This window comes from Bidens hawaiensis, unplaced genomic scaffold, assembly GCF_021521415.1.
Source record: "Bidens hawaiensis isolate Kalapana, Puna unplaced genomic scaffold, B.hawaiensis_p1.1 tig00053535_1, whole genome shotgun sequence".
NCBI classification, from domain to species: Eukaryota; Viridiplantae; Streptophyta; class Magnoliopsida; order Asterales; family Asteraceae; genus Bidens; species Bidens hawaiensis.
This window is the reverse complement of record NW_027499648.1, coordinates 34,301-61,418: the sequence shown is the minus strand read 5'-3', so window position 1 is coordinate 61,418 and position 27,118 is coordinate 34,301. Positions and strand designations below refer to the sequence as shown.

At 36.1% G+C, this 27,118-nt stretch overlaps 1 protein-coding gene across 1 annotated transcript; it reads right to left on the bottom strand.

Moving 5' to 3' along the window:
• Window positions 1-23,169, bottom strand: LOC143600163 (protein SAR DEFICIENT 1-like). Its single transcript, XM_077077927.1, has 7 exons — window positions 22,639-23,169; window positions 21,946-22,021; window positions 21,330-21,867; window positions 14,086-14,246; window positions 698-892; window positions 492-588; window positions 1-354 (listed from the first exon to the last, which is right to left on the bottom strand). Exons 1-7 carry the CDS (start codon window positions 22,725-22,727, stop codon window positions 251-253), a joined length of 1,260 nt encoding a protein of 419 aa, XP_076934042.1. The 5' UTR covers window positions 22,728-23,169; the 3' UTR covers window positions 1-250.
• Window positions 23,170-27,118: the final 3,949 nt, after the last annotated feature.

Genomic DNA, 27,118 nt, shown 5'->3' with positions numbered 1-27,118 from the left:
TTTCCAGCTGAAAGCTTATTTATATTATTTTATTTTATTGACATGATCCATTTTCCCCTGCATTATCATCAAGACATCGCTATTCTTGCTATATACAAATTTCCACGTTTATCATATAAACAAATCAAAAGTATCAATCGATGAACTTATATGTTGCTGAAAGTTCTCTCTGTGACGATGATTCCGAAAAGTTGTAAGCCTCGGGAGAGTAATAATAAGCCGAACTCACCAAACTAGCATTGTCATGGTTCTAGACAAATGCCAACTCAGTGGTCTGACCTGCCAGAAAAACTCGACCGTCATACATCCCCATTGCTATGGCACAGTTACTTGGCTGTTGATCCACCATATCACCTATTATACACCACATTTATTAGAAAACAATTTCAAGATACACCGAATAATGCAAATCTTATTAGCATTCGGTGTATTTTTTTTCTTTAATTAAAGTATTAAACTTAATTATTTGATAAAGTGAATGTATTTTGTACCTTGTGTTATAAGTGGCGTGTCATTCCGAAGGCCATCGACTATTTCTAATAAATTCCAGCTTTGATAAGCATCTGCAACAAACTTTTGAATGTATGCCTGTAATGAAAATGGTTAGTGAGTTGCACAAGTGTCAGAAGTTTGGCAAATCAAATTGTCCTATGAATTTTGGCAAATCAAAACTATAAATGAAAAAAATAATACGAACCCTATTTAGCCTTGAAAGATCTCTGCAATTGAAAGTTTCTCCATTGATTACTGCTTTGGATACTTGGCATATAGGGTTGAAGAAAATGATATGATTTGGTCCACGTGATACATATAGCTTGTTATCAAGAACACATCTTCTCGCGTGATTAATGGTTACTTCCCACATTTTATCCGACATCCCGAGTCCCAAAATCTGTTGTAAAGAACATTAATTCAAGAAGCATGTATATCGCAATCACAACTATGGTAAGCGAAGGTATTGTAGGTGTAACACCCCGTAACCGCAGCGGAAACGTACACGGGATGCAACAGACACATCTGATATCAACAGCATTGCTTATAAAGAAAATACCACTACATTAATTTATAACATATTACATTGTTGCGAGTTGCGTTACTGTCTAGGTGTTACACACATATATTACCAATAAGACATTAATATATATTCATTACAAAATACAGAGCAGCAAGCTTCCAACAGGTAGCACAGATAGTTAAGCACATATCAATCATTCCAACCTGGGCATACCTAGAAAGCATGTAAAGAAAACGGGTCAACTACGAATAGTTGGTGAGTTTCACTAATTTAAATAAACCATAGATCAGTATAAAAATCATATGTTAATGATGAAATTATGCTAAGCCCGTTAATGAAAACTCTATTAACCCAAAAACACATTAAATGACCCCTGGGGACACTGTTAACCCAGAACATATCCAATAACCCCTGGGGACACTGTTAACCCAGTACATATCAAATAACCCCTGGGGACACTGTTAACCCAGCGCATATCAAATACCCTCTGGGGACACTGTTAACCCAGAACCATATCCAATAACCTCTGGGGACACTGTTAACCCAGAACCATATCCAGTAACCTCTGGGGACACTGTTAACCCAGAAACATATCCACTAACCTCTGGGGACACTGTTAACCCAGAAACATATCCAATACCCTCTGGGAACACTGTTAACCTAGAAATATATCCAATAACCCTCTGGGAACTAAGTTACCCCAGAACAATTCCACCCGATAAACAAATTATCTAATCTATGCATCATACCATATATATATATAAAAATATACAAGTGTTTCCATACGATCGGTATGTACTTAGATAATTTAACACAATCATGCTTTCCGCCCCGGGAAAATATTTAAAACAGTTCATTAAAAGGGGCTCGTGAAAACTCACCTTTTTGTGAGTCGGTGGGTACTACAATGAACAGCTACGTGCCGGGATCTGTAATATAATATCTAGTCGTTACTATATAATTCCCATAAACTAAATCTGTATTAATCGGTACATCTGGGGACATTGTTAACCCAGTACTGTACTCGATCCAGGGACAATGTTAACCCCGTGACACTCCTAAGGACTCAGATTGTGCCATTACTTAGAGTCGGACGGTCAAAATCATCATTTTTATGTTTTCCTTGATTTGCGTGCCTAGCACGGTCGTCCGTTTTTAGTTTCAAAAATGAGTTTATTCACACTTAACCCAAAAATGGTGTTTGACTGTTATTTTAGTTAAAGTGATGAAATTAGAGCTCGGTTTGACACCCCGTTTGGCCGCGGGGCCCGTTTCCGTCATTTAGGTGCCGGAAACAGTAAAATCGGGTAAAATTACCCAAATCATCCGAATTATTTTCGGATGATTTATTTTTACTTAATTTACTTAGATTTATGAAAATAGTCCATTTTTAGGTTTTTATATACCAGTCAGCTCGCTTATGCGAGTTTTGCCGGTTTACACGTTTTAAGCTTTAAATATTTGTTTTTATGTTCATTTTAGCACAAATAATTACTCGTTTAGTCTCGGGTCTTGAAATTTTGCACAAAACTTATTTTGACAGAAAGAAAATTTTACAAAATTTTCCAGATTTATTTTCCTATATTTACATTTATTTATCTTTTTTTAAACCTTTTTAATACACTAAATATGTCAAAAATACCAAAACACTTTAGAAAAATCCCAAATTTTTCTGGGATGATCCTTGCCATCCTCATAACTCCCTGGAATTTTTCCAGAATTTAAAACTCATTTTTCAAGCCATTTTCACCCAAAACCGAGCTAGAAAGCCCTAGAACTCGTTTCACCGAAAAGCCTACTTAGACTTTTCCAACTGAGCTCAAATTTTGTGGGTGACTTTTATATGTTACAGAAAGCTTATCTTAAATTTTCCAGAATTTTTCATCATGTTTAGCTATTTTTCACTATTTTTGGCCAAAACCGAGCATTAAATTCACCAAATATTCATCTTTTATCCAAAAATTACCAAAAATTCACAGATCTCTTATTTTCATGTGTAGATCATCTCTGTGAAATTTCATGACCCGACTCTAAGCGTGCTACAATCTGTCCAAATTTCATAACCACACGAAAACCGAACTATCTTGTGTTTTCTAGCTTTAGATCGCAAGGATCTCGGTTTCTAGCCTTTGCTAGCCGCTAGATACAACACTTACAAACACAATAACACTATACCAAGCAAACTATACCAACAATCAAACCATTTCTTTCAAAGTGTCGGTTTTTATGTAAAAACAAAGGTTTTAACCGTAAAAATCCGTTCTCGACTCTTTTTACTCATTTCTTGGACCAAGATCCTTTGTATAACATGTATACATCTCTTGATCATGCAAGAGTCGGTTCCATCTCGGGTTTTCACCCATCTTTCACTTGGAAACTCATTTTAACAAACAAGATTTTAACCATAAAATTTTATTCTAAACACTTTTAACTCATTACTTGGATCAAGATCCTTTGTATAACTTGTATACATCCCTTGATCATACGAGAACCGGTTCCATCTCGGGTTTTCACCCATATTTCACTTGGAACCTCTTGTTCTTGCAAAACAACTCAAAATAAAGAAATCAATACTATGATTTAACCAACTAAACCATGTTTTTACCTTCAAAATCTTGTTAGAATCAAGGGTTTTGAATGGATGTTGAAAGGATTGAGAGATTGAGAGAGTTTTTTGATCTAAAAAAATAACAAATGAAATGTGTGTGTGTGCATATAGGACCGGTTGGTCCAAGTGGAGGTGGGGGTGGGCCCCACAAGTTCAATATTAGCCACACACTCGGATATCCGTAATCCGGATAATGTTTTGGATAATCTGGCTCAGTTCGTTTCTCGTTTAAACTCGTAATTCGGCTTAAAACGAGCCTAAAATGGTCGTTTTTCGGGTTAAAATAAAATTTACATAAAACTGATTTAAAAACTTTAAAAACTTAACCCATGACATTAAAACATCATATTATTAATAATTACGCATCTTTTTCGGCTTGATTGATCGTCTCTTGCTTGGTTTGGTGTTAAAGGTTTCGTTTAGCGTACCGACGTACCATTAAATCGAAATCCTTTTTCTGTGCTATAATTTACTTATCCCGAAGCATTAATACTTCGTAAATATCACTAAACATTATATACTTCGTCTATAATGTAATTCCCGATTCGTTCGGGTTTCAATAATCGTTCATTGGTTAATTGTAATTCCAATACGATTCACTATATAATCGAGTATGATTCGTACTATGAATCATATATACTCGTATATACGTACTATAACTCATATAATCAATATTTAAATGACACGTAAATAGTATATACCGGCTAGGGTATACCTGGATTTGCCGGAATCGTTACATTCTCCCCTCGTTATAAAAATTTCGTCCTCGAAATTTTACGCGTCAACTACTTCCTTTTGAGGAAATAGGTGGGGGTATTTCTTCCGAAATTCATCCTTTCGTTCCCAAGTAAATTCTGGGCCTCGTTGCGAATTCCATCTAACTTTGACCAACGAGATCTTATTGTGTCTAAGTTGCTTGATCTTACCGTCCACTATTTCAATGGGCTCCTCTACGAAGTTGAGCTTATCATTTATTTGAACACCCTCTAAGGGTAACACCGATGTCTCATCCGCCAGACATCTTTTCAAATTTGACACATGAAACACGTTATGAACTGCACTTAGTTCCTCAGGCAGTTCTAATCGGTAAGCTACCGGACCGATTTTCGCAGTAATAATGAATGGTCCAATATATCTAGGGGCCAACTTCCCCGTCTTTCCAAATCTGACCACTCCTTTCCAGGGTGATACTTTCAGATATACTTTTTCACCCTTCTCAAATGACAACGGTTTTCGACGGGTATCGGCATAACTCTTCTGCCGGTCCCGCGCGGCTTTTAGGTTGTTCTTAATTTTAAGAATCTTGCTGGTCGTCTCCTGGACCAGATCCGATCTAATGACCTGCGGGTCTCCCACTTCAGACCAGCAAAGTGGTGATCGGCACTTCCGCCCATACAATGCTTCATAAGGTGCTGCCTTTATACTGCTATGGTAACTGTTATTATAGGAAAATTCAACGAGTAGGAGATGTTGATCCCAATTTCCCTTAAAGTCCAGTACGCAGGCACGAAGCAAATCCTCCAAAGTTTGAATGGTCCTCTCAGACTGACCATCGGTCTGAGGGTGGTAAGCTGTGCTTAGGTCAATACGTGTTCCCAATGCTTCTTGAACAGCTTGCCAAAGTTTGGAGGTGAAATGGCTATCCCTATCGGAGATGATCGAGATGGGGATGCCATGACGAGACACTATTTCATTTATATAAATTTGCGCAAGTCTCTCGGTGTTATAATTATTTCTAATTGGAATAAAATGTGCCGATTTGGTTAATCGATCCACGATTACCCAAATCGCATCATGACCTCGGGGCGTCTTGGGGAGATGCGTCACAAAATCCATTGTGATCTGTTCCCACTTCCACTCCGGAATTTCCGGTTGTTGTAACATTCCCGAAGGTTTCTGGTGCTCCGCCTTAACCCTCGCACACGTCGTACACTTGCCGACGTATGTGGCTATATCCTTTTTCAAACCTGGCCACCAGTAAAATTCTTTCACATCCTGGTACATTTTATCAGATCCCGGATGTATGGAATATTTCGACTTATGCGCTTCGTCCATGATTAATTCACGAAGGTCATGGAGGGTCGGGATCCAAATCCGATTTTTGAAATAGAGAATTTCGTCCACACGCTGTTCGAAATTCTTCTCATTCCCGTAAAGTCCTTCTTTATCCAATTGGTCCTCTTTCAACGCCTCGCGTTGAGCGACTCGAATCAAATCCGAAAGGTTTGACTGGACTATCATCCCCAACGCCCGCACTCGCAATGGTTTAACCCGATCCTTCCTACTCAAGGCATCGGCTACGACGTTAGCCTTGCCGGGGTGATATCGAATGTCACAGTCATAGTCACTCAGCAACTCGACCCATCTTCGTTGCCTCATATTCAGTTCTTTCTGATCGAATATGTGTTGCAAACTTTTATGATCAGTGAATATGGTGCACTTTGTACCGTAGAGATAGTGTCTCCAGATTTTAAGTGCAAAGATGACTGCTCCCAGTTCCAAGTCATGAGTAGTGTAGTTTTTCTCATGAACTTTTAACTGTCGAGACGCATAGGCTATGACCTTTTTATTTTGCATTAACACGCATCCTAACCCTTTACGGGATGCGTCACAATATACAACAAATCCATCGTCTCCGTCGGGGAGACTTAAGATTGGCGCTTGACACAACCTTTGCTTTAGCGTTTGAAACGCCGTTTCCTGCTCTTCACCCCATTCATATTTCCGATCCTTTTGAGTCAGGAGGGTTAAAGGTTGGGCGATGCTGGAAAAGTTCTCTATAAATCGACGATAGTATCCAGCTAAGCCTAGGAATTGGCGGATTTCCTTCGGAGATTTAGGCGCTTGCCAATCCTTAATTGCTTCAACTTTACTTGGATCAACGTGTATTCCTTGGTGGTTTATAACGTGACCGAGGAATTGCACCTCTTGTAACCAGAAGTTACACTTGGAGAATTTTGCATACAACTTCTCCTGATCCAAAAGTTTCAAAATTAACCTCAAATGTTGCTCATGTTCTTCTTTACTTTTTGAATATATCAAAATATCGTCAATAAATACAATGACGAATTTGTCGAGGTAGGGTTTACAGACTCGGTTCATGAGATCCATGAACACCGCTGGCGCATTTGTTAGCCCAAAAGGCATAACTAAAAATTCGTAGTGGCCGTAGCGAGTCCGAAATGCGGTTTTCGGGATATCCTCCTCTTGAATTCTAACTTGGTGGTATCCCGATCTAAGATCAATTTTTGAGAAATAGCTCGCACCTTGTAGTTGGTCGAACAAATCATCGATCCGGGGAAGAGGATACCTATTTTTGATGGTTAACTTGTTCAATTCCCTGTAGTCAATGCACATTCGAAGGCTTCCGTCCTTCTTTTTCACAAATAGTACGGGTGCACCCCACGGGGAATAACTGGGACGTATAAATCCCTTATCCAACAATTCCTGTAACTGGTTGGATAATTCTTGCATCTCGGACGGTGCAAGTCTGTAAGGGGCCTTAGCAACAGGGCCGGCTTGAGGTAATAAGTCGATTCTGAATTCGACTTGTCGGGTTGGCGGTAATCCAGGAAGTTCTTCTGGGAAAACTTGTGGAAATTCGCGTACCACGGGAATATCGTCCACTCATTTTTCCTCAGAATCAGTGGCCGTCAGACTCGCTAGATACGCCACACATCCCTGACGCATATATTTTAGCGCCTTGAGGTGAGATATAAATGGCATCATATTGCCCGATTTATCACCCTGCACTAATACTTCTTCGTCATCCGACACCCGGATTTTGACGAGTTTCTTTTCACAATTTATCTCTACCTTGTTGCGTGCTAACCAATCCATTCCCACTATCACATCAAAACTACCCAGTTCTACAGGTAACAAGTCAATCAGGAAGGATTGTTCGTTTAGAATAAAAGGACAATTCCGAACAATTTGATTGACTATCATGGTCTTACCGTTAGCAACTTCTACGGTATAGGGTTCTATGGATTCACTAACCGGCATGTTTGCTAATGACAGGAATTTAACGGAGACGAAACTTCTATCAGCACCCGTATCAAATAATACAGAAGCGTAATGGTCAGAAACAAGGAATGTACCTGTCACTACGCTGGGGTCCTGACGTGCTTCGCTCGCCCCTATCACGAAAGCTCGGCTTCTCGCCGGGTTGGACGACGATGCCTGACCCGCGGGTTGCCGCCCATTTCTTCCTTGATTCAGCTTCGGACAGTTTTTCTTGAAGTGATCTGTGCTACCGCATTCGTAGCAAGCACGGCTGGTGGTCACCAATTGGTTTCCTTGGGGGTTTTGCTGTTGGGTTGGTTGGTTCCTAAATGATTGCGCACGGATAGGTTGCGGTTGACGGTTCAGGTTGTTCAAGTTTGTCCTACAACTGAGTGCGTAGTGCCCAAACCTGCCACACCGGTGGCACACCACCTCTTTGCACACGCCACCATGGTGGTAACCACATTTCCCACATTTAGGAAACGTTCCCCTCTGCGGTTCTTGCCTTCCGCCCGAACTAGTCATGGCGTAGTTCTGGGCAGTGGGTCTAGCACGTTTACCTTGCTGTTTCTCCCGGATCCTATTGTCATACGTACCTCGCTTTCCTCCAGCCGACTCTCCTGTCTCTTTTAGCGATCCACTCCTTAAGAAATCGTACGTGACAATACCAGCCTGTGTCACTGCACCCTCATACGTCTGGTGTCCTCCCGCGTTAACTATACTCCTCACTACTGGAGTAAGTCCCCAAATATAACGTTCCACCCTCTTTGACTCTGGGGTGACCAACCACGGCACTAATCGTGACAGTTCATTAAACCGGTTGGTATATCCCAAGTGGTCCGCCCCCTGCATCTCTAGGTTCCACAACTCATGTTCCAGTTTCTGCAATTCATTCTTTGGGCAGAAATGTTTCAAAACAAGATCCTTAATCTCTGCCCAGGTCATGCGGTTTGTCGCCGCCTGACCTCGAGTCTGTACTATGGTGTTCCACCATGTCAAGGCATGGTCTGTGAACGTACAGGTGGCGTACTTAACGACACAATCCTCGGGACAGTTGCTGATATTCACCACTGATTCTATTTTCTCTATCCATTTCACTAACCCATTCGGTCCTTCCGACCCGTTAAACTCTAAAGGCTTGCATAACATAAAGTCCTTGATTGAACAACCCCTGGATGGTCCAGTGCGGTTGGTCTCTACGGTAGGTATAGGGCCATTACTGTCTGTAGCGACCACCGTAGGCGGTGCGTCATTACTCGGAATCGTGTTATCAGTAGGTGGAGGATTAGCATTATGTTCCCCGCCATTATTTATGGGCGTTTGATTGCTCGGAGGGGTTGGATTGGTTGAGTTATTAATACTGGCGGCGATGCGCGATACTATATCCGGTATCGCCGCCTCCAACTGTTGAGCAATCAAACGGCTCACATCTACTTCCGATATTTTCGTGGATCGTTTCGGTGCCATTCTACACAATCATCAAAGAAATATATATAATCAATACCATCTCAAAACATAAAACACAATACATATTTCATTCCTTAGTAAACATTGATTCATATTACACAACATCAGTTTACATACTTTCAGTCAACATTACATAACTAGTTTTATTACAAGGGCCCTATGTCGGTATCATCTCGACATAACCCGCAAAGGGGTCAGTGCTTGAATGATACCCAAAAGTATCTATAGTGATATGCCCTACAAGAGACCCACCCTAGGGGCCAGTGGTTGTATCATAACTAACCAAGATTCACTCCGTGTTAGTATCACCACTAACTACTTACACAGAGTATCAAAAAGAAAATGGTCCCTGACTAACCCCATCCAAACATAACTACTAAACACGGTGGTATGCCCACCACATCATCACTGCCACCAACGCCACCACTACTGCCACCACCCCCCGGAGCCACGCCTCTAACCGCTGAACCATCATTAGGGAGTACGAGCTCTCCCTGGTCAACCGGTCGATTGCATACTGGCAATCCAGTATGCGGTCACCAAGGTACACTCGTCTCTGTACCCCCACGGTCAGGGCGGCTGAGTGCTCATTTACTTGCTCTGTGAGCACTCGTAGCCAGGCTACCGAATCCCGCTCCTGTCTGGGAAGGCCCCAGACAGGTAGAGCCATCGGCTCGGGCTGGGATGAGGACTCTCCCCGACGAGTAGCAGGTCGTGGTGGGGGAGAGGTCGGTGGGACACGCGGAATGCTGATCCGCGCCGTAAGGCGGGGACCAAATCCCGGAGGGACAGAGGTGGCCTGCGGTGCGAGGGGAGTAGGGGATCTGACGATCCGGGCCGGGGAGGACTGACTCGAGCTCCTGTGACTCGCCTCGCTAGGCTCGGAGTCGGATGACACGTGTAAGCTCCCGGAGTTTCCGGGGCTAACCTCCTCCGGATCCTCCTCTACAGATAAGCTATGCGGGCTTGACATTTTTTTTTTTACCTGCACACAAGTTAACAAGCATATAGTTCTTTTCATAGTGTAATTCATAATCAAATTAATACATACTTATTTATACAACTTTACCACATAATATATTATCATATATTTACACATATGTTGCCAATTTTACCTATTTAAGTCCCCCGTGACTTCCCCTGAATTCCCTCGTGCAGACAAGTCTGTTATTATGTTCCGGACCATAATAACCCACTTGTCCATCCAAGTTCATCCCGATCTCGTCACAATATATTATTAGTTGATATACAGATCCTATAATACTTGAGCTACTGGTTATATTTTAGGTATCTTTTAAAGACATCCTAAATCTTTATAACCAATGGCTCTGATACCAAGTTCTGTAACACCCCGTAACCGCAGCGGAAACGTACACGGGATGCAACAGACACATCTGATATCAACAGCATTGCTTATAAAGAAAATACCACTACATTAATTTATAACATATTACATTGTTGCGAGTTGCGTTACTGTCTAGGTGTTACACACATATATTACCAATAAGACATTAATATATATTCATTACAAAATACAGAGCAGCAAGCTTCCAACAGGTAGCACAGATAGTTAAGCACATATCAATCATTCCAACCTGGGCATACCTAGAAAGCATGTAAAGAAAACGGGTCAACTACGAATAGTTGGTGAGTTTCACTAATTTAAATAAACCATAGATCAGTATAAAAATCATATGTTAATGATGAAATTATGCTAAGCCCGTTAATGAAAACTCTATTAACCCAAAAACACATTAAATGACCCCTGGGGACACTGTTAACCCAGAACATATCCAATAACCCCTGGGGACACTGTTAACCCAGTACATATCAAATAACCCCTGGGGACACTGTTAACCCAGCGCATATCAAATACCCTCTGGGGACACTGTTAACCCAGAACCATATCCAATAACCTCTGGGGACACTGTTAACCCAGAACCATATCCAGTAACCTCTGGGGACACTGTTAACCCAGAAACATATCCAATAACCTCTGGGGACACTGTTAACCCAGAAACATATCCAATACCCTCTGGGAACACTGTTAACCTAGAAATATATCCAATAACCCTCTGGGAACTAAGTTACCCCAGAACAATTCCACCCGATAAACAAATTATCTAATCTATGCATCATACCATATATATATATAAAAATATACAAGTGTTTCCATACGATCGGTATGTACTTAGATAATTTAACACAATCATGCTTTCCGCCCCGGGAAAATATTTAAAACAGTTCATTAAAAGGGGCTCGTGAAAACTCACCTTTTTGTGAGTCGGTGGGTACTACAATGAACAGCTACGTGCCGGGATCTGTAATATAATATCTAGTCGTTACTATATAATTCCCATAAACTAAATCTGTATTAATCGGTACATCTGGGGACATTGTTAACCCAGTACTGTACTCGATCCGGGGACAATGTTAACCCCGTGACACTCCTAAGGACTCAGATTGTGCCATTACTTAGAGTCGGACGGTCAAAATCATCATTTTTATGTTTTCCTTGATTTGCGTGCCTAGCAAGGTCGTCCGTTTTTAGTTTAAAAAATGAGTTTATTCACACTTAACCCAAAAATGATGTTTGACTGTTATTTTAGTTAAAGTGATGAAATTAGAGCTCGGTTTGACACCCCGTTTGGCCGCGGGGCCCGTTTCCGTCATTTAGGTGCCGGAAACAGTAAAATCGGGTAAAATTACCCAAATCATCCGAATTATTTTCGGATGATTTATTTTTACTTAATTTACTTAGATTTATGAAAATAGTCCATTTTTAGGTTTTTATATACCAGTCAGCTCGCTTATGCGAGTTTTGCCGGTTTACACGTTTTAAGCTTTAAATATTTGTTTTTATGTTCATTTTAGCACAAATAATTACTCGTTTAGTCTCGGGTCTTGAAATTTTGCACAAAACTTATTTTGACAGAAAGAAAATTTTACAAAATTTTCCAGATTTATTTTCCTATATTTACATTTATTTATCTTTTTTTAAACCTTTTTAATACACTAAATATGTCAAAAATACCAAAACACTTTAGAAAAATCCCAAATTTTTCTGGGATGATCCTTGCCATCCTCATAACTCCCTGGAATTTTTCCAGAATTTAAAACTCATTTTTCAAGCCATTTTCACCCAAAACCGAGCTAGAAAGTCCTAGAACTCGTTTCACCGAAAAGCCTACTTAGACTTTTCCAACTGAGCTCAAATTTTGTGGGTGACTTTTATATGTTACAGAAAGCTTATCTTAAATTTTCCAGAATTTTTCATCATGTTTAGCTATTTTTCACTATTTTTGGCCAAAACCGAGCATTAAATTCACCAAATATTCATCTTTTATCCAAAAATTACCAAAAATTCACAGATCTCTTATTTTCATGTGTAGATCATCTCTGTGAAATTTCATGACCCGACTCTAAGCGTGCTACAATCTGTCCAAATTTCATAACCACACGAAAACCGAACTATCTTGTGTTTTCTAGCTTTAGATCGCAAGGATCTCGGTTTCTAGCCTTTGCTAGCCGCTAGATACAACACTTACAAACACAATAACACTATACCAAGCAAACTATACCAACAATCAAACCATTTCTTTCAAAGTGTCGGTTTTTATGTAAAAACAAAGGTTTTAACCGTAAAAATCCGTTCTCGACTCTTTTTACTCATTTCTTGGACCAAGATCCTTTGTATAACATGTATACATCTCTTGATCATGCAAGAGTCGGTTCCATCTCGGGTTTTCACCCATCTTTCACTTGGAAACTCATTTTAACAAACAAGATTTTAACCGTAAAATTTTATTCTAAACACTTTTAACTCATTACTTGGATCAAGATCCTTTGTATAACTTGTATACATCCCTTGATCATACGAGAACCGGTTCCATCTCGGGTTTTCACCCATATTTCACTTGGAACCTCTTGTTCTTGCAAAACAACTCAAAATAAAGAAATCAATACTATGATTTAACCAACTAAACCATGTTTTTACCTTCAAAATCTTGTTAGAATCAAGGGTTTTGAATGGATGTTGAAAGGATTGAGAGATTGAGAGAGTTTTTTGATCTAAAAAAATAACAAATGAAATGTGTGTGTGTGCATATAGGACCGGTTGGTCCAAGTGGAGGTGGGGGTGGGCCCCACAAGTTCAATATTAGCCACACACTCGGATATCCGTAATCCGGATAATGTTTTGGATAATCTGGCTCAGTTCGTTTCTCGTTTAAACTCGTAATTCGGCTTAAAACGAGCCTAAAATGGTCGTTTTTCGGGTTAAAATAAAATTTACATAAAACTGATTTAAAAACTTTAAAAACTTAACCCATGACATTAAAACATCATATTATTAATAATTACGCATCTTTTTCGGCTTGATTGATCGTCTCTTGCTTGGTTTGGTGTTAAAGGTTTCGTTTAGCGTACCGACGTACCATTAAATCGAAATCCTTTTTCTGTGCTATAATTTACTTATCCCGAAGCATTAATACTTCGTAAATATCACTAAACATTATATACTTCGTCTATAATGTAATTCCCGATTCGTTCGGGTTTCAATAATCGTTCATTGGTTAATTGTAATTCCAATACGATTCACTATATAATCGAGTATGATTCGTACTATGAATCATATATACTCGTATATACGTACTATAACTCATATAATCAATATTTAAATGACACGTAAATAGTATATACCGGCTAGGGTATACCTGGATTTGCCGGAATCGTTACAGTAGGCTTTCACTGTACGAAGACAAAACGCTCTTGATAAACAGTATATAACACTACAATTATATCTTCTAGTTATGATAACAAAAGAAAACTTAATTAAATTATTACAAATCATAAGTTATTAATCATATGTCTTATATATAGTTATCTAATAATTGAATTATTTCTAGAATTGTAAATTTTCATCATTTTACTGATTTCCCAACATTTCCAATATACAGTATACATAACCCTTAAGTTGAAATGAACATACCCTTCTAAGCTTAGGCTCATTGACAACTGAAAGCCTTAAAAAATCTTGCACGGTTTTGATATCATTGGCTGCGAGCTTCTTATGGAATGCTCCATCTTTTCCGATCTTCTCCAAACGCCACACATCATCCTCAAGCATTGGCGGGTGATGCTTCTTGTACACTACATATAATTGTCGAAGATCATGTACATAATAGTGCACATCGGGCATACATATGTTGATCAGTTCTTCATGTAAGCAATAGAAAACATGATAAATATAAAACCTATGGACCTGTTACAGCATGGAGGGTAGTAATCGCAACAGAGAAAGATGTAGACGACATGGTTGTCAGCTTGGTCGAGTTCCCCTTTAGAATGTATAGTTAAGGATGGTGTTAGGGTTCTTGAGAGGAACCCGGTTTAAGAGAGAGGAGGCACACAATATTGTTATGTGTGTTTGATTAGGTTATGATGTTAATTTATTCTCTCTATATATACACCCAAGGGGAAACTTTTATTAGCTATTACCATCAACAATTACTAAGCTAATATATAATAAGGTATAATTAATTATTTTTGACCTATTATTATATAAATGATAATGATGGCCATATAAATAAATATATAAAATATATATATTCTTACATTCTCCCACTTGGCCGAGTAATCATTTATTATGAGTATTAGATAAGCCTGATCAGGAGTTAACACTCATTTTAGTTTTAAACTTAAACTGGAGCAGAGAAATACAGTCATTGAATTGAACATCAGCTCAAGACCCCCATTAATCATACTGCAGTCCTTATTTAAAACCTAAGTAGTTATGATCAAAATTTTCAACTAAGCCCTTCAGAACGTTTGATTTGTATAATAATTTGTCTATATGTCATTATGCATGCTGAACATATTAAGAAACATACAAAATCAAAACTAGTGAGGAAATATTAATAGTTAGTCATTCATAGTACGATATGCAGTTGTACATGGTCATCAATAAACCCCTCATGATTATAAGCGCTTTCATAATACTTACGGGTAGACCTTTAGTTATAGGATCCTTAAGCATAACGTGAATGTATTCGATACGAAAATTTAGATTCCTCAATTCGCTCATAAACGAATAATTAGTTTCATATCGAAATTTAATGCAGCACCTCTCGAACTGTTACTGTTTGAGAAAACATGGTAGCTGACTTTATCACAGTAAGTCTTCAATATATAATAATTATGGAGTTAATAAACTTATGAGTCCACTGATAAATTTTCAACATCATTTATTACTAATTGCATTGTGATTAATCAAAATATTATGTCATTATAGCTTATATTGTTGTTATCAGTTCTTTATGACTCCTCTATGAGATAGATTTATCAACTGACATGAGAATATATCCCGAAAATTACATTATGTTATCTTTGAATATAAAAAAGTTTAGAGTAATCTAGCGGTTTGAATTCTCACTTTATCTTCTAAATTATAGTCTTTCGTTTCTTTTAAAGATATTTTAATACTCTTTTAGATGCTTCACATTAATCTAGACATATCTAATGTGTTGAAATTTTGAGTAATATCTGAACGAGTATAAACTTGAACCTACATAAGGCTTCTATTTAATGAAGCATAAGGTAATAATCTCAATAATCATATTATCCTCTAAGTAGAGCAATATTGTTTGTTACATGTGTAAGGACCCATTTAAGGTAAAACTTATAGAACAAAACTAACGTCCCTTTGGGTCTATCTCAGAATGTTATGATATCTATTACGTAAGAGATATCTCTGAGGTCTATTATATCAAAGTATGTACGAACAATGTTTTGACTTATGTAACATATACTTGTCAGAAGAATGTCATCTATATAATGACAAGTTTGTTTTTAGTTGCTCCCACTCATCTTGAGGTAGGTACATTAATCCACTTGGTTTTTGATAAAAATAATTGTATAAATATTTCATCACATTATGATGTCTGCATTAACCCATACATGGATTTTATTGACTTACATATTAAGTGTTCTTTGACCTTCAGTTTAGAACTTTCAGGTTATTTTATGAACATGTAAATATATAAGTCAGTTGTTAGGGAAAGCTGTTTTAATGTTCTTCTAACATAGCTCTTTAACTATTATAAGCTACTTGAACAATGATGATCCTCAAAGAAAACTTTTGTAATATAGGTTATAAGATTCTTTGATGATTTATTCCCTTTTGCATATAACCTTTAACAATCAATCATACTTCTTTGTGTCTTAACGTTTGTGTTAGGATTTAAATTAGTTATGAACACCCTTAGGTGTTTCAACAAAATCTCAAACGCTATTCTGACTTATGAAGTTTAGTTTAATTTGCTAATAATAGCTTATTCCATTCTGAAGATGATTGATGCTAATGATTTAATTAGAAGGGTATGATCATTAAACTTTCCAACATCCATTACAACTTTAGTTAGGGAGGTTACATAATTATCGATGTCAGTAGGTTTTAAAACCTAGATTGCCTCCTAAGGTGATTATTGGGTAATTATAAAAGTCTTGGGTTTATGGATTAGCTCTTGGTTAGGTTGCTATCTTTTTCAGTATTCTAAGTGTGTAAGAGTTGGTGCAGTATGGTGTACAGAGGTGTAACTGGAGTTAAATTTGGAGTAAAATTTAATGACTCTCTTTCCCCCGCCTCTTGTACTTTTAACAAGTCATTATAAGGACTTTTACTACTCCAACTGACCTTAGAAACCTTTAGGAAATTAGCGTGCTTAGGATAAATATTTAAATACCAATAGATTCTAACAGAGAAACAAGTTAATAATATAAGTTGTTGCAGTTTCTCTTGGTGAGGATTAGTTTAGTAAGAAATCTGAATTTGCCCACGTTTAAGCAACAATGAAACTTTTGTAAGAGTAGTAGTAGTAGTGGTGGTGGTGGTGGTGGTGGTGGTGGTGGTGGTGGTGGTGGTGGTGTGGTAGTGGTAGTGGTAGTGGTAGTGGTAGTGGTAGTGGTAGTGGTAGTGGTAGTGGTAGTAGTAGTAGTAGTAGTAGTAGTAGTAGTAGTAGTAGTAGTAGTAGTAGTAGTAGTAGTAGTAGTAGTAGTAGTAAATTCTAAAGAATAAGTTTGATGAAATAGTGTTGTGATGGAGCAGTGTCTTGTACAAGAGGTGTAGTTGAGATAATATCAAGTTTTCACTCCCCCACCTCTTGCAAATCTTGTAAGTTATGATTGAGACACTTAAGGCTCCCACTGATCTTTAATATCTCTAGAAAAACTACATAAGGAGTTTCAATGATGTACGTGATGTGGTAATTTCTCATATATATGTTAGACTTGATTTGATTTCATTAACGTCCAGATGTCATAATAAACTTAGGGACATATTTAGAAGAAATCGTATTAGGTATATATGAATGGATCTCTTTAAAACCATGGACCATAGAAGTCAGATTTGTAACACCCTTGGCAAACACAACATCGTCCCACTCTTAGGCTATCCCACATCGAACGTGGACAAGAGAGATCCTTGGTTCATAAGTAAATGTCATGCCTCTTCAATCACCAACGCGTTTTGGGCAACCAAAAACAAATCCGTGAGCTCTTCGTGGGCAGAGCGGACAATATTGGTGGTGCGAGAGGCCGGGGTGTTACAGGTGGTATCAAAGTCACTCTTGTGCCGTTCGGGATGATGGGACATGCCTCATCGAGGACGATGAGTCCAAAGGGGGGTTGTTTGTAACACCCTTGGCAAACACAACATCATCCCACTCTTAGGCTATCCCACATCGGCCGTGGACAAGAGAGATCCTTGGTTCATAAGTAAATGTCCTGCCTCTTCAATCACCAACGCGTTTTGGGCAACCAAAAACAAATCCGTGAGCTCTTCGTGGGCAGAGCGGACAATATTGGTGGTGCGAGGGGCCGGATGTTACAAGATTAGATACAAGTAAATAGCCTTTTAAATGATAAAAGAATTATGTCTAAATATTCCGTTTTGAATAAGTTCCACAAATGTCAATAAAATATAACTTATGGTGGACCCATACTTATTCATTAAGCCAAGTAATGTTTAGGGCATCTAGCACATGATTAAAATTACTAAGAATGAGATTAGATGAAAAATCACCCTCATAAACCATGTCATGATTTCTCATGAAATTTGGTTTTACTGGATGGATTTTATAAGTCTCATTTGACTTTTGTTAAATTCTTATTTGCATGATAACAAAAGTTGTGAAAGTATGTAGTATCATCTAATTCTATTTTATAAATGTTTCAATCAAGATATTGATAACAAATAATATGAGAGCTTAAGGTAAGAGTGACTTTATGTTGGCTATGCAAACCTCACAACTGTCATAATGTAGCTTAAGTATTGATACTAAAATTCTGACTAATCTCCATAATATTTAAGGTATCATAAAACGTAATTAGATGACAGTTTTTTATGGTTATAATAGCCTTAACATTTAAATTTTGTCGCCAACACTTATGTTAGTTATTTGTTGATATCAGTAAAGAAACTTATAGAACTAGACTCAACCTATCATGTGTTAATTGAAATATTAGGATTAGTAGACTTAAATATCATTAATATACGACTACTGTTTTAGCCAGATATTCTTTTGAATTATGGATAGCCTTGTTACTTATTCCTAATTTAATGACATATTTTTACAACGAGACTTCTCCTTAGAGAACTTAAAGCTGGAAGTAATACTTGTATTTTGTCTATGAACCTTAGAATTATCCTCTTTAAGGTTTTAATGGTGGTGAGTTGAATAACATCTTATGTTTCACTACCATATTCTTTTCTTTTACATGTGTTGCTAATCAACATACTCATTTTCCTTTTGTACTTATGAGTGTTATAGTTGATACTTAAGGCAACAAATTGTACTAATAGAAAATTTTAGTATGTAATGCATTAGAAATGTGTACTTATTTCTATGTGTGAGCCCTTAACTTTATGGGTCATGGTATTGTACATTATGATGTATTCAGTAATGCCATTTAACCTTATAGTTAGAACTTTTAAGAAGTGCATGAATCTTAGGAGTTATTTTGATTAGTCTTAGGAAAAACTAAATCTAGAATAACTCTAGTGATAGCATTTATTTATATAAGTTCTTGATTATCATTATCTTAAAATACATTATGATTGACTCATTTATTTGTTATGCTCCAGTTTTCAATAGAATGATTGTTATTAGAAAGAGCAGTAGGATATTCATATCATGTCTTAATGGATAATTAAAACTGAGAAGGGCTAAATATTATTGAAACTCTTTATGAGACAAATTCAGTTGCGTTAGAGTGGATGATTTGGATGAGATCGTTAATTAAAGAAGAATGTTATAGCGAGTAACATTATGGGATATTAAAATAATACAGATTAAAATTTATGATCATTAGATTAATGAATGATCATTAATGTGAGGATCATTATATTTTATTGAAGATGTGATATGTCTATTATTAACATCAAACTAATAGACTATAATTAAAAGTTATACTTAAACAAAAAGTAAATCACCTTTGGGCAGAATTAAATTTTATTTAAGTATGTGTGGAAAACAGTTGTGACACATCACCTTTGGGCAGAAGTGAGACAATTATTTTAATTATGCACATGCTAGTTTTGCTTGATAAAAATGTAATACATCACCTTTGGGCAGAACTGAGACATTTATATCATGTTAGACAAAAAAAGCTTTCAGTTAGACTTGAATGATATGGTAAATGTAACTCATCACCTTTGGGCAGAAGTGATACATAAAAAGTTCATTCAAGTTAAGCCTTTTTAGTTTTGTAAAAAAAAAATATACATTTTAAGTATTTACAAAACATATAATTAGTAAATTGTTTACGAGATTTAAGAGTTTTCGGAAAACTTGGTTTTCAGAAAATATTAGTTCCCGGTAATTTTTGTGTTTTCGGTATTGTTAGTTCACAATTTTATGAAATCTCAAAAATAATGAGTTCTCGGTGAACATTAAAAAAATAAAATTTGAAAACTATTATAGATAAGATTTTAGTCCAAAATTCTAAGAAGTTAACTTTATCTCCAAAATTTAGTTATTTTCAAATTATATCTTTTATTAATTAATCAGATTTTGAAATAACATGGAGATAAAGTTTAGTCAAAATTAGAATAAAATAAAACAATCCTTAATCCAATTTTTAAACCAAAATAACATGCATAAATTTATGTTTTGACTTCAGCACACAAAATTGAGACGTATTATGCATAAATTTGTCGTACGAAGAATATTGATTAAAAAAATTAATCATTATGTTTGTCAAAAATTCATATGGACTTTAATCAGAATAAAGTGTTCCAAAAAAAACATTATTTTTATTGAGGTTGCAATTCTCTTCATCCGAATTGATTAAAGTTTAAAATAATAATAATAATAATAATAATAATAATAATAATAATAAAGAAAAACATAATAATTCGGGTTTATTAGATTTTGGTCAATGTCTTCCGGTTTAATTCCAGATTTAGGGAAAACATGAAGAACTGATTAATCAACATCGCTCTGATACCACATGTTGATCAGTTCTTCATGTAAGCAATAGAAAACATGATAAATATAAAACCTATGGACCTGTTACAGCATGGAGAGTAGTAATCGCAACAGAGAAGGATGTAGACGACATGATTGTCAGCTTGGTCGAGTTCCCCTTTAAGATATATAGTTAAGAATGATGTTAGAGTTCTTGAGAGGAACCCAGTTTAGGAGAGAGGAGGCACACAATATTGTTATGTGTGTAATTAGGTTATGATGTTAATTTATTCTCTCTATATATACACCCAAGGGGAAACCTTTATTAGCTATTAAGAGTTATATGGCCCATCAACAATTACTAAGCTAATATATAATAAGGTATAATTAATTATTTTTGACCTATTATTATATATATGATAATTGCCATATAAATAAATATATAAAAAATATATATATTGTTACAACATAATATCATGATTTGTTTGATAATATATTACTTGATTTATAATACTATTAATGTCTTATCTTCATAATTAGTTGGTTAGATTTATCATTGTTTTATCCTTATAATTTATATGTGTAAAGAGATCCGTTTTTAGTTATTTAGTACATAGAAAACATTATTTGTTGAATCATAGAAAACTATTTACCAATGAATTGTTTCAAATCTACATTTGGTAAAATAATATCCATAATTACGACCAAACATTAAATAGTGTGTTTTCAACTTTTCATGTACTATAAGATCTAGAGATTGAAGACATACATTCGCCACGATGATCTTTAACCACAAAGGCTTCCGTCATTGCTTCCCGTATAACAACTTCATGACTCGAACCTTGAACAACTCGGGCTGCAATTCTGAACTTTCTACATCGAATCCAGCTTGAGTTATCGGTTAACTCAATATCTCCAAGGGTAACAACACCATCCTTCATGGTAACACTTACATCACCCGCAAGCAATGGTCTTTTACCTCTTCTTTCCTTCACAATATTCTTTTCAAACTCATCACTTGTCCATATGTTACCATCAGCAGAAGGGAAATCCCCATCTAACACGACAATTTGTAACTTTAGAGTACCAACAATAATCGATTCTTGACCGTTGTTAATGTCAGCAAGATATATTTCAAGAGGGTTGCCTTCTTCATCTAGAATTTTGGTTCCTGTGAATATTGGGAGTGTAAGATGCTTTCTAAACTTGAGCTGCATGGTTGAGGGTTCGAGTGATTTGTAGCGCAAGGCATTCGAGTTAGCATAAGATAATGTTCTTCTTAGACCATTCTCAACCTCCTCATGCACCTATTATAAGATTAAACATGAAAAGGGAAACAATATGAAACTATAATCAACGACGAGTTCATAGTATACTGATCATACCACTCTTCGAAGCATCGGCTTTAACACTGTGCAAAAAATTTGTACGAAATTCAACTTAACAACTTCCCCTATTGCACTGTCCAAAATTAAAAACTCAGTTAATATTTGAATTTTAATGCATGCACATACTGAGAATACTAAAATTGTTGATGGCATATCATATTAGTAACCTAATATTGCGAAGGAAATTAGCAACATATTTGGGTTGATGGTTATTTTCTACGTACTGAAAAACTGGACATTTGCAACTGATATGTTGCAAGCTAGTTTGCAACCTCATTTGTTATCGACGAAATTTGGGATATATTTGGTATAAAATTGTTTGCAATGAACTTTCGCCTTTATTATATGTTCTACTATATATTTAATAAAGTAGTTCTTATATTCTAGTTTTTCTTGTTTTCAAGTCTGTCGCTAATATTGTTGGCTAGTATTCTGTAGATCACCACAATTTGTATTCGTCACAAATTCCTTACCAAGAATTAGCATAAACAATTTTGTCACAAATTAAAAAGTCGCAATATAATAACAGATTTGATCGTCACAATACTTTTTATTTAATTAACTAATAATTTTTACATTTTTACTAGTTGATAAGATGAGTATAATATCATTACAAATTTACAATAGATAGAAAAAATTAATCAGGTCACTGAAATCATATGCAATGAATAAATGAATTGCAAGACTTACGAGGCCAAAGACGGTCTAGCTCGCTGGTGTCTTTGGTTTTGCCAACATTGTTCGGAGTCTCGTTGGTCTGAAAACCTTTTACCGGTCATTTTGATATCTAAAACACTAATCGGAAGCCAAAAGGTTTTGGACAATTACGCATACTAGTGTTAGGAGAGAATGAGAATTTAAAGGTTAAGAAAAGGTGATATAGAAAAAGAGAGGCTTGAAGTTTCTTGGAATGTTTGAGGAAAAGAGGTAACCTTTGAGGGATGGTCGTAGGAAATACCAAAATAAAGTTGATAAATATTATAGAGGTAGACTTGCTTTCTGAAGTCAACCCTAAAGTGCCCCCCCCCCCCCCTACCTATAAATCTTCAAGTAAAAGACAATTTAAATAAGGTTGATAAAGAATGTTTCCAAAATAATGGAACCAGTCAAGAGCTACATGAAAATAAAAAGGCTAATAAAGTATTAGATTTCGACTTTTTTTAAAGATATTGATTAGTCATCTCCTACATTTTTTTCCATGTTATTTCTGTAAAGTTTCTTGTGGAATTCTTCATATCATATCACACAACTTCTTTAAAGAAATAATAACTAGTATTTCGACCCTTTGCATTGCGGGGTTGTAAAACCAAAATTGAAAAATAAAAAAAAATGGTATTTCATTGAACACATGAAGTGCACAAAGATGCGACAAAGACAGAAATCTCATAAAAGTTTAAAAATACTAATGATACTCAAAACATAAATGAAAGAAGAAATATAAACAAAACTTAAAACTGAATCAAAGATCATCATCATCATCGTACTTTATATATCCCACCAATAGCAATGCTATAGTAGGGTCTGAGGAGGGTAAGATGTAGACAGCCTTACCTCTATCCCATAGGGATAGAGAGGCTGGTTCCGGTGAGACCCCCGGCTCGATAGTAGTTTTGAATCAAGCCTTGGACATAAGACACCTAACACTCAATCATCGGGACACCGGCTGATTGGTGCATGTGCCCTTGTCTTTCGGCTATCAACGCCACCACATGATGCCTGATTAACCTTCCGCCACTTTTAACGTTATTTTCACGTGATTAGTAAAATAACGTCAAAATTAGTGCAATTTTACTTTTGCCCACCCAATGGTTCACACATATATACATTATATGTACGCACCGCAAGCAGGGCGCAAATCAAAGATCACTCATCCAAAAATAAAATTGAATATGAAATGAAATTAACTCAAATATCAACTCCAAACAAGATCCACAACAAATCAAAAAGCACACACAAATGTGTTTTGTTACAAAAGTGAGTTGTTTGATTTTGTGGTTTAAGGAAAGTACTTGCCAAGCCTTAACTCAGAGGGTAATAGTAGTGCCTTATTATAATGTTTATCTTCAGAACTACTTTTGAGACTATTCTTAATTTCTTGTACTATTATCCTTTCCCAAGCTTCCTATGTTGCAAATATCAAAATATTATAACTGGGAATTCAAATTCGCTGGCTTATACAGTTAACACAGACAAAGTTCATCAAAGCTGTTTGTAATATCACACAATAAACTAACTGAATACATAAAGAAGCAAAACAAATGAGAGATTCATCAAAGCACGGTAACGCCCATCCCTTTGTCTCACTCTCTCTATATAATTTCAAAATGAAATACATACTGATACCATACACCACTAATTACCATCTCCAGCATCAGCATAGATGAATGAATGATTGATTACACAGAACTTTATTTTGTTTAAACAGTAGTTTTTCTTAAAAGGTGTAATCATAATAGGCTCAGACCCGTATCATGGCTGGAACAAAACTTGCCAAACCAAAAAACCAAATCATCATCGCAGCCATATACCAACTTATCATACCAGATTGCCCCCAATCTATGTTTTGTAGATCCGAAAACGCTAGAAGTGGCCGCCGCTAGCATCATCTACAAAGTAGGCTTTTTAGCAGATAACGGATCCATAACAAAAATTAGGGTTTTCGCCCATTAGCATCTTATAAAAGTTCCGGTGAACAGAGCAACAAAGAACGCGTTTCAAATTAGGTTTTTCACCAATTGGCCTCTGATCACAAACCCTGTGAACGCTGTGAATAAAGCCACAAAGAGCCGAGATTCAATCAATAACACTACATGTCGGTTGAAAATTAAAAAACCGGCATTGCTTCCACTGCAGCCAAACGGAGGCCATAATCGTCATTCAAAGTAGAGACATAACAAAGAAGCTCAGGAGATCATCGGTGTCTCAATCGTAGCCCAAATTAGACGGATAACAAAACATTTCATAAACAAACTGTTACCTTGCACCGTCTAAACAAACAATCGCAGGCAAACAAAAGATATCGCCAGGAGTTACTTGTAAAGAAGTATCTAAAAAGAAAGAGTGAAAACCCCTCACAACACCAATGACCGTCGCCATCCGCCGCCGCCATGACCGCCGGCAACAGCAGGGCAATAACCATTGACCGGAAAAACCTCCAAACAGACAACCACCACCATATGAAGACAGTGGTGGTAGCCGGAAACGTAGAATTAAAGGTTGCGCTCGAACGGAAATTATAGCGGAATCTGCGTTAGGGAAATGATCCTTATGATGGTCATAATTGAACTTGGGATTTCTTGTAGCTCTGCACTTTGAAAGGAACCGAACAGCTTAATTGATTTTGAATCACACACGTGTAAGTCACATGGACAGGTGGAGCACGCTTAACTGAATAGAAAATCTCGATAGTAATAATAGAAAGCCATTTATAAACATAGAAAGCCCCTCCCTTAAATTTTGACAAGTGGCATATTCTCCAATATTCTTCAAATATTATTGGTTATAGAGTTAAAGAAAACAAATATCATTTATTAAAAAAAATAAAGTTTTCTCAAATAAAACATAGCAAATGTCAAAAACCATTCACCTTCGTCAAACCCTAATCCCTAATTTCTTTGTTTCCTCCAATAGCCGACTGGCCCATCTCGTCCTTTCTCCCAATCAATTGCTTTCGAGATACAATTCTGGTAAGCCCTAATCCCTAATTCAGGCGTTTATAGATAAATCATCGGATACCGTTTTCTAATTTTGTTTAAATTGAAAATCGGTTCTCTTTGTTTTAGGCATTTTGGGTTTTGTCAAAAATCTCTAATCAAATCCTTTTAATGTTTTGCTTATATTATTGTTACAGAATATAGATTATAGATCTACATATTAGTGGATCTATAGCCTTGAACACACATTCAGCACTTCTTATTAATTTAATTTATTTTTTTGTAAGTTATGTTTTCTTCAAATTAATCACATGGAGAATTTAGATGCATGTTTTACAATTCAGTTTACATTTACAGTTATACTATTTTTTATTCTAATTGATATTATTGATGGTGTTTCATTTTTCGAATCATAATGTGTATACTTATTTTACTATATTTATCTAATCATTTTATAAATCAACTAATCCAAGAACAATACCTAAATAGATATTGTAATATGTTTTATTCTAATTGATATTATAGATGGTATTTTAGCTAAACAATTTTTTTCATATTCATTAATTGTGTTTAAGTTAATAATTTGTTATCCTTAAGGTTGTAATTCAAATTAATATATATATATATATAACTGTTTAACACTGCTTTATGGCATTTTAGTATTACATAAATGGTTGAAACTTCTTTTATGCAGTTTCTTTGCACATTTTTAGCTTAACTGACTTAAGTTGGTTTTGCACGATCTAATTTTGCAGATGACTAGAATACCTATAAATATGAACCCTCACACAAACATACTCATCCTCATCTGGTTTCTATATGGCGAATATTGATGGCAATGTTACTCCAAAAATGAGTTCCAGGTATATTATACTTATTATATCATATTTCCTTTCTTTACACAAATTCATTCAATTTTGATACATAACTTTGGAAAATAAATACAGGTTACTTGACAATTCTGACATTGCGAAGCTGAGTGTAGTTGATGTAACCCTTGATGCTACTATTAAGGTTCGAATTGTCAAGTTGTGGAATCTACCTTCATTCAAGCGTCCTGTTACTACTCACGCAATATAATCGATCCTTATGGATGAGGAGGTAATTTTTAAATTGTTAAATGTTCATTCAAGTATTTAATTATTTAATGAATTTTTATCCTTTACAACTTACAATTTCATTCCTTTTTAGGATACCAAGATTCAAGCAACTGTTATTAATGATTACTCATGCAAGAATGAAAGATTTTTTGTTGAGAAAGAATGTGTTTCCATTTAGAAGATTGTCATGGGTGACAACCTTTCAAGCTACCGATTGACAAGTCATATTCATACACTGTTTTTGAATTACGATTATGTTGTTAAGAGGTGCAATGATCCTATTGAATCTTTACATGGCTTCTCATTCATCGACTTTGACATGCTTCGAAACAGTTCTTTAACTTATAATTATGTAGTTGGTAATTAGTACTATAACTTATATGTAATTTTCATTATTGTCATGTATGTTATTACATT

Bases quoted from the DNA above. Each gene is read 5' to 3' on its own strand.
- LOC143600163 (XM_077077927.1), bottom strand. From the start codon at position 22,727: ATGACCGGTAAAAGGTTTTCAGACCAACGAGACTCCGAACAATGTTGG. The intron at 22,022-22,638 runs GTAAGTCTTGCA...AATTTTGGACAG, and splicing joins GCTAGACCGTCTTTGGCCTC to TGCAATAGGGGAAGTTGTTA. The intron at 14,247-21,329 runs GTATGTCTTCAA...AATTATATGTAG, and splicing joins TAAAGATCATCGTGGCGAAT to TGTACAAGAAGCATCACCCG.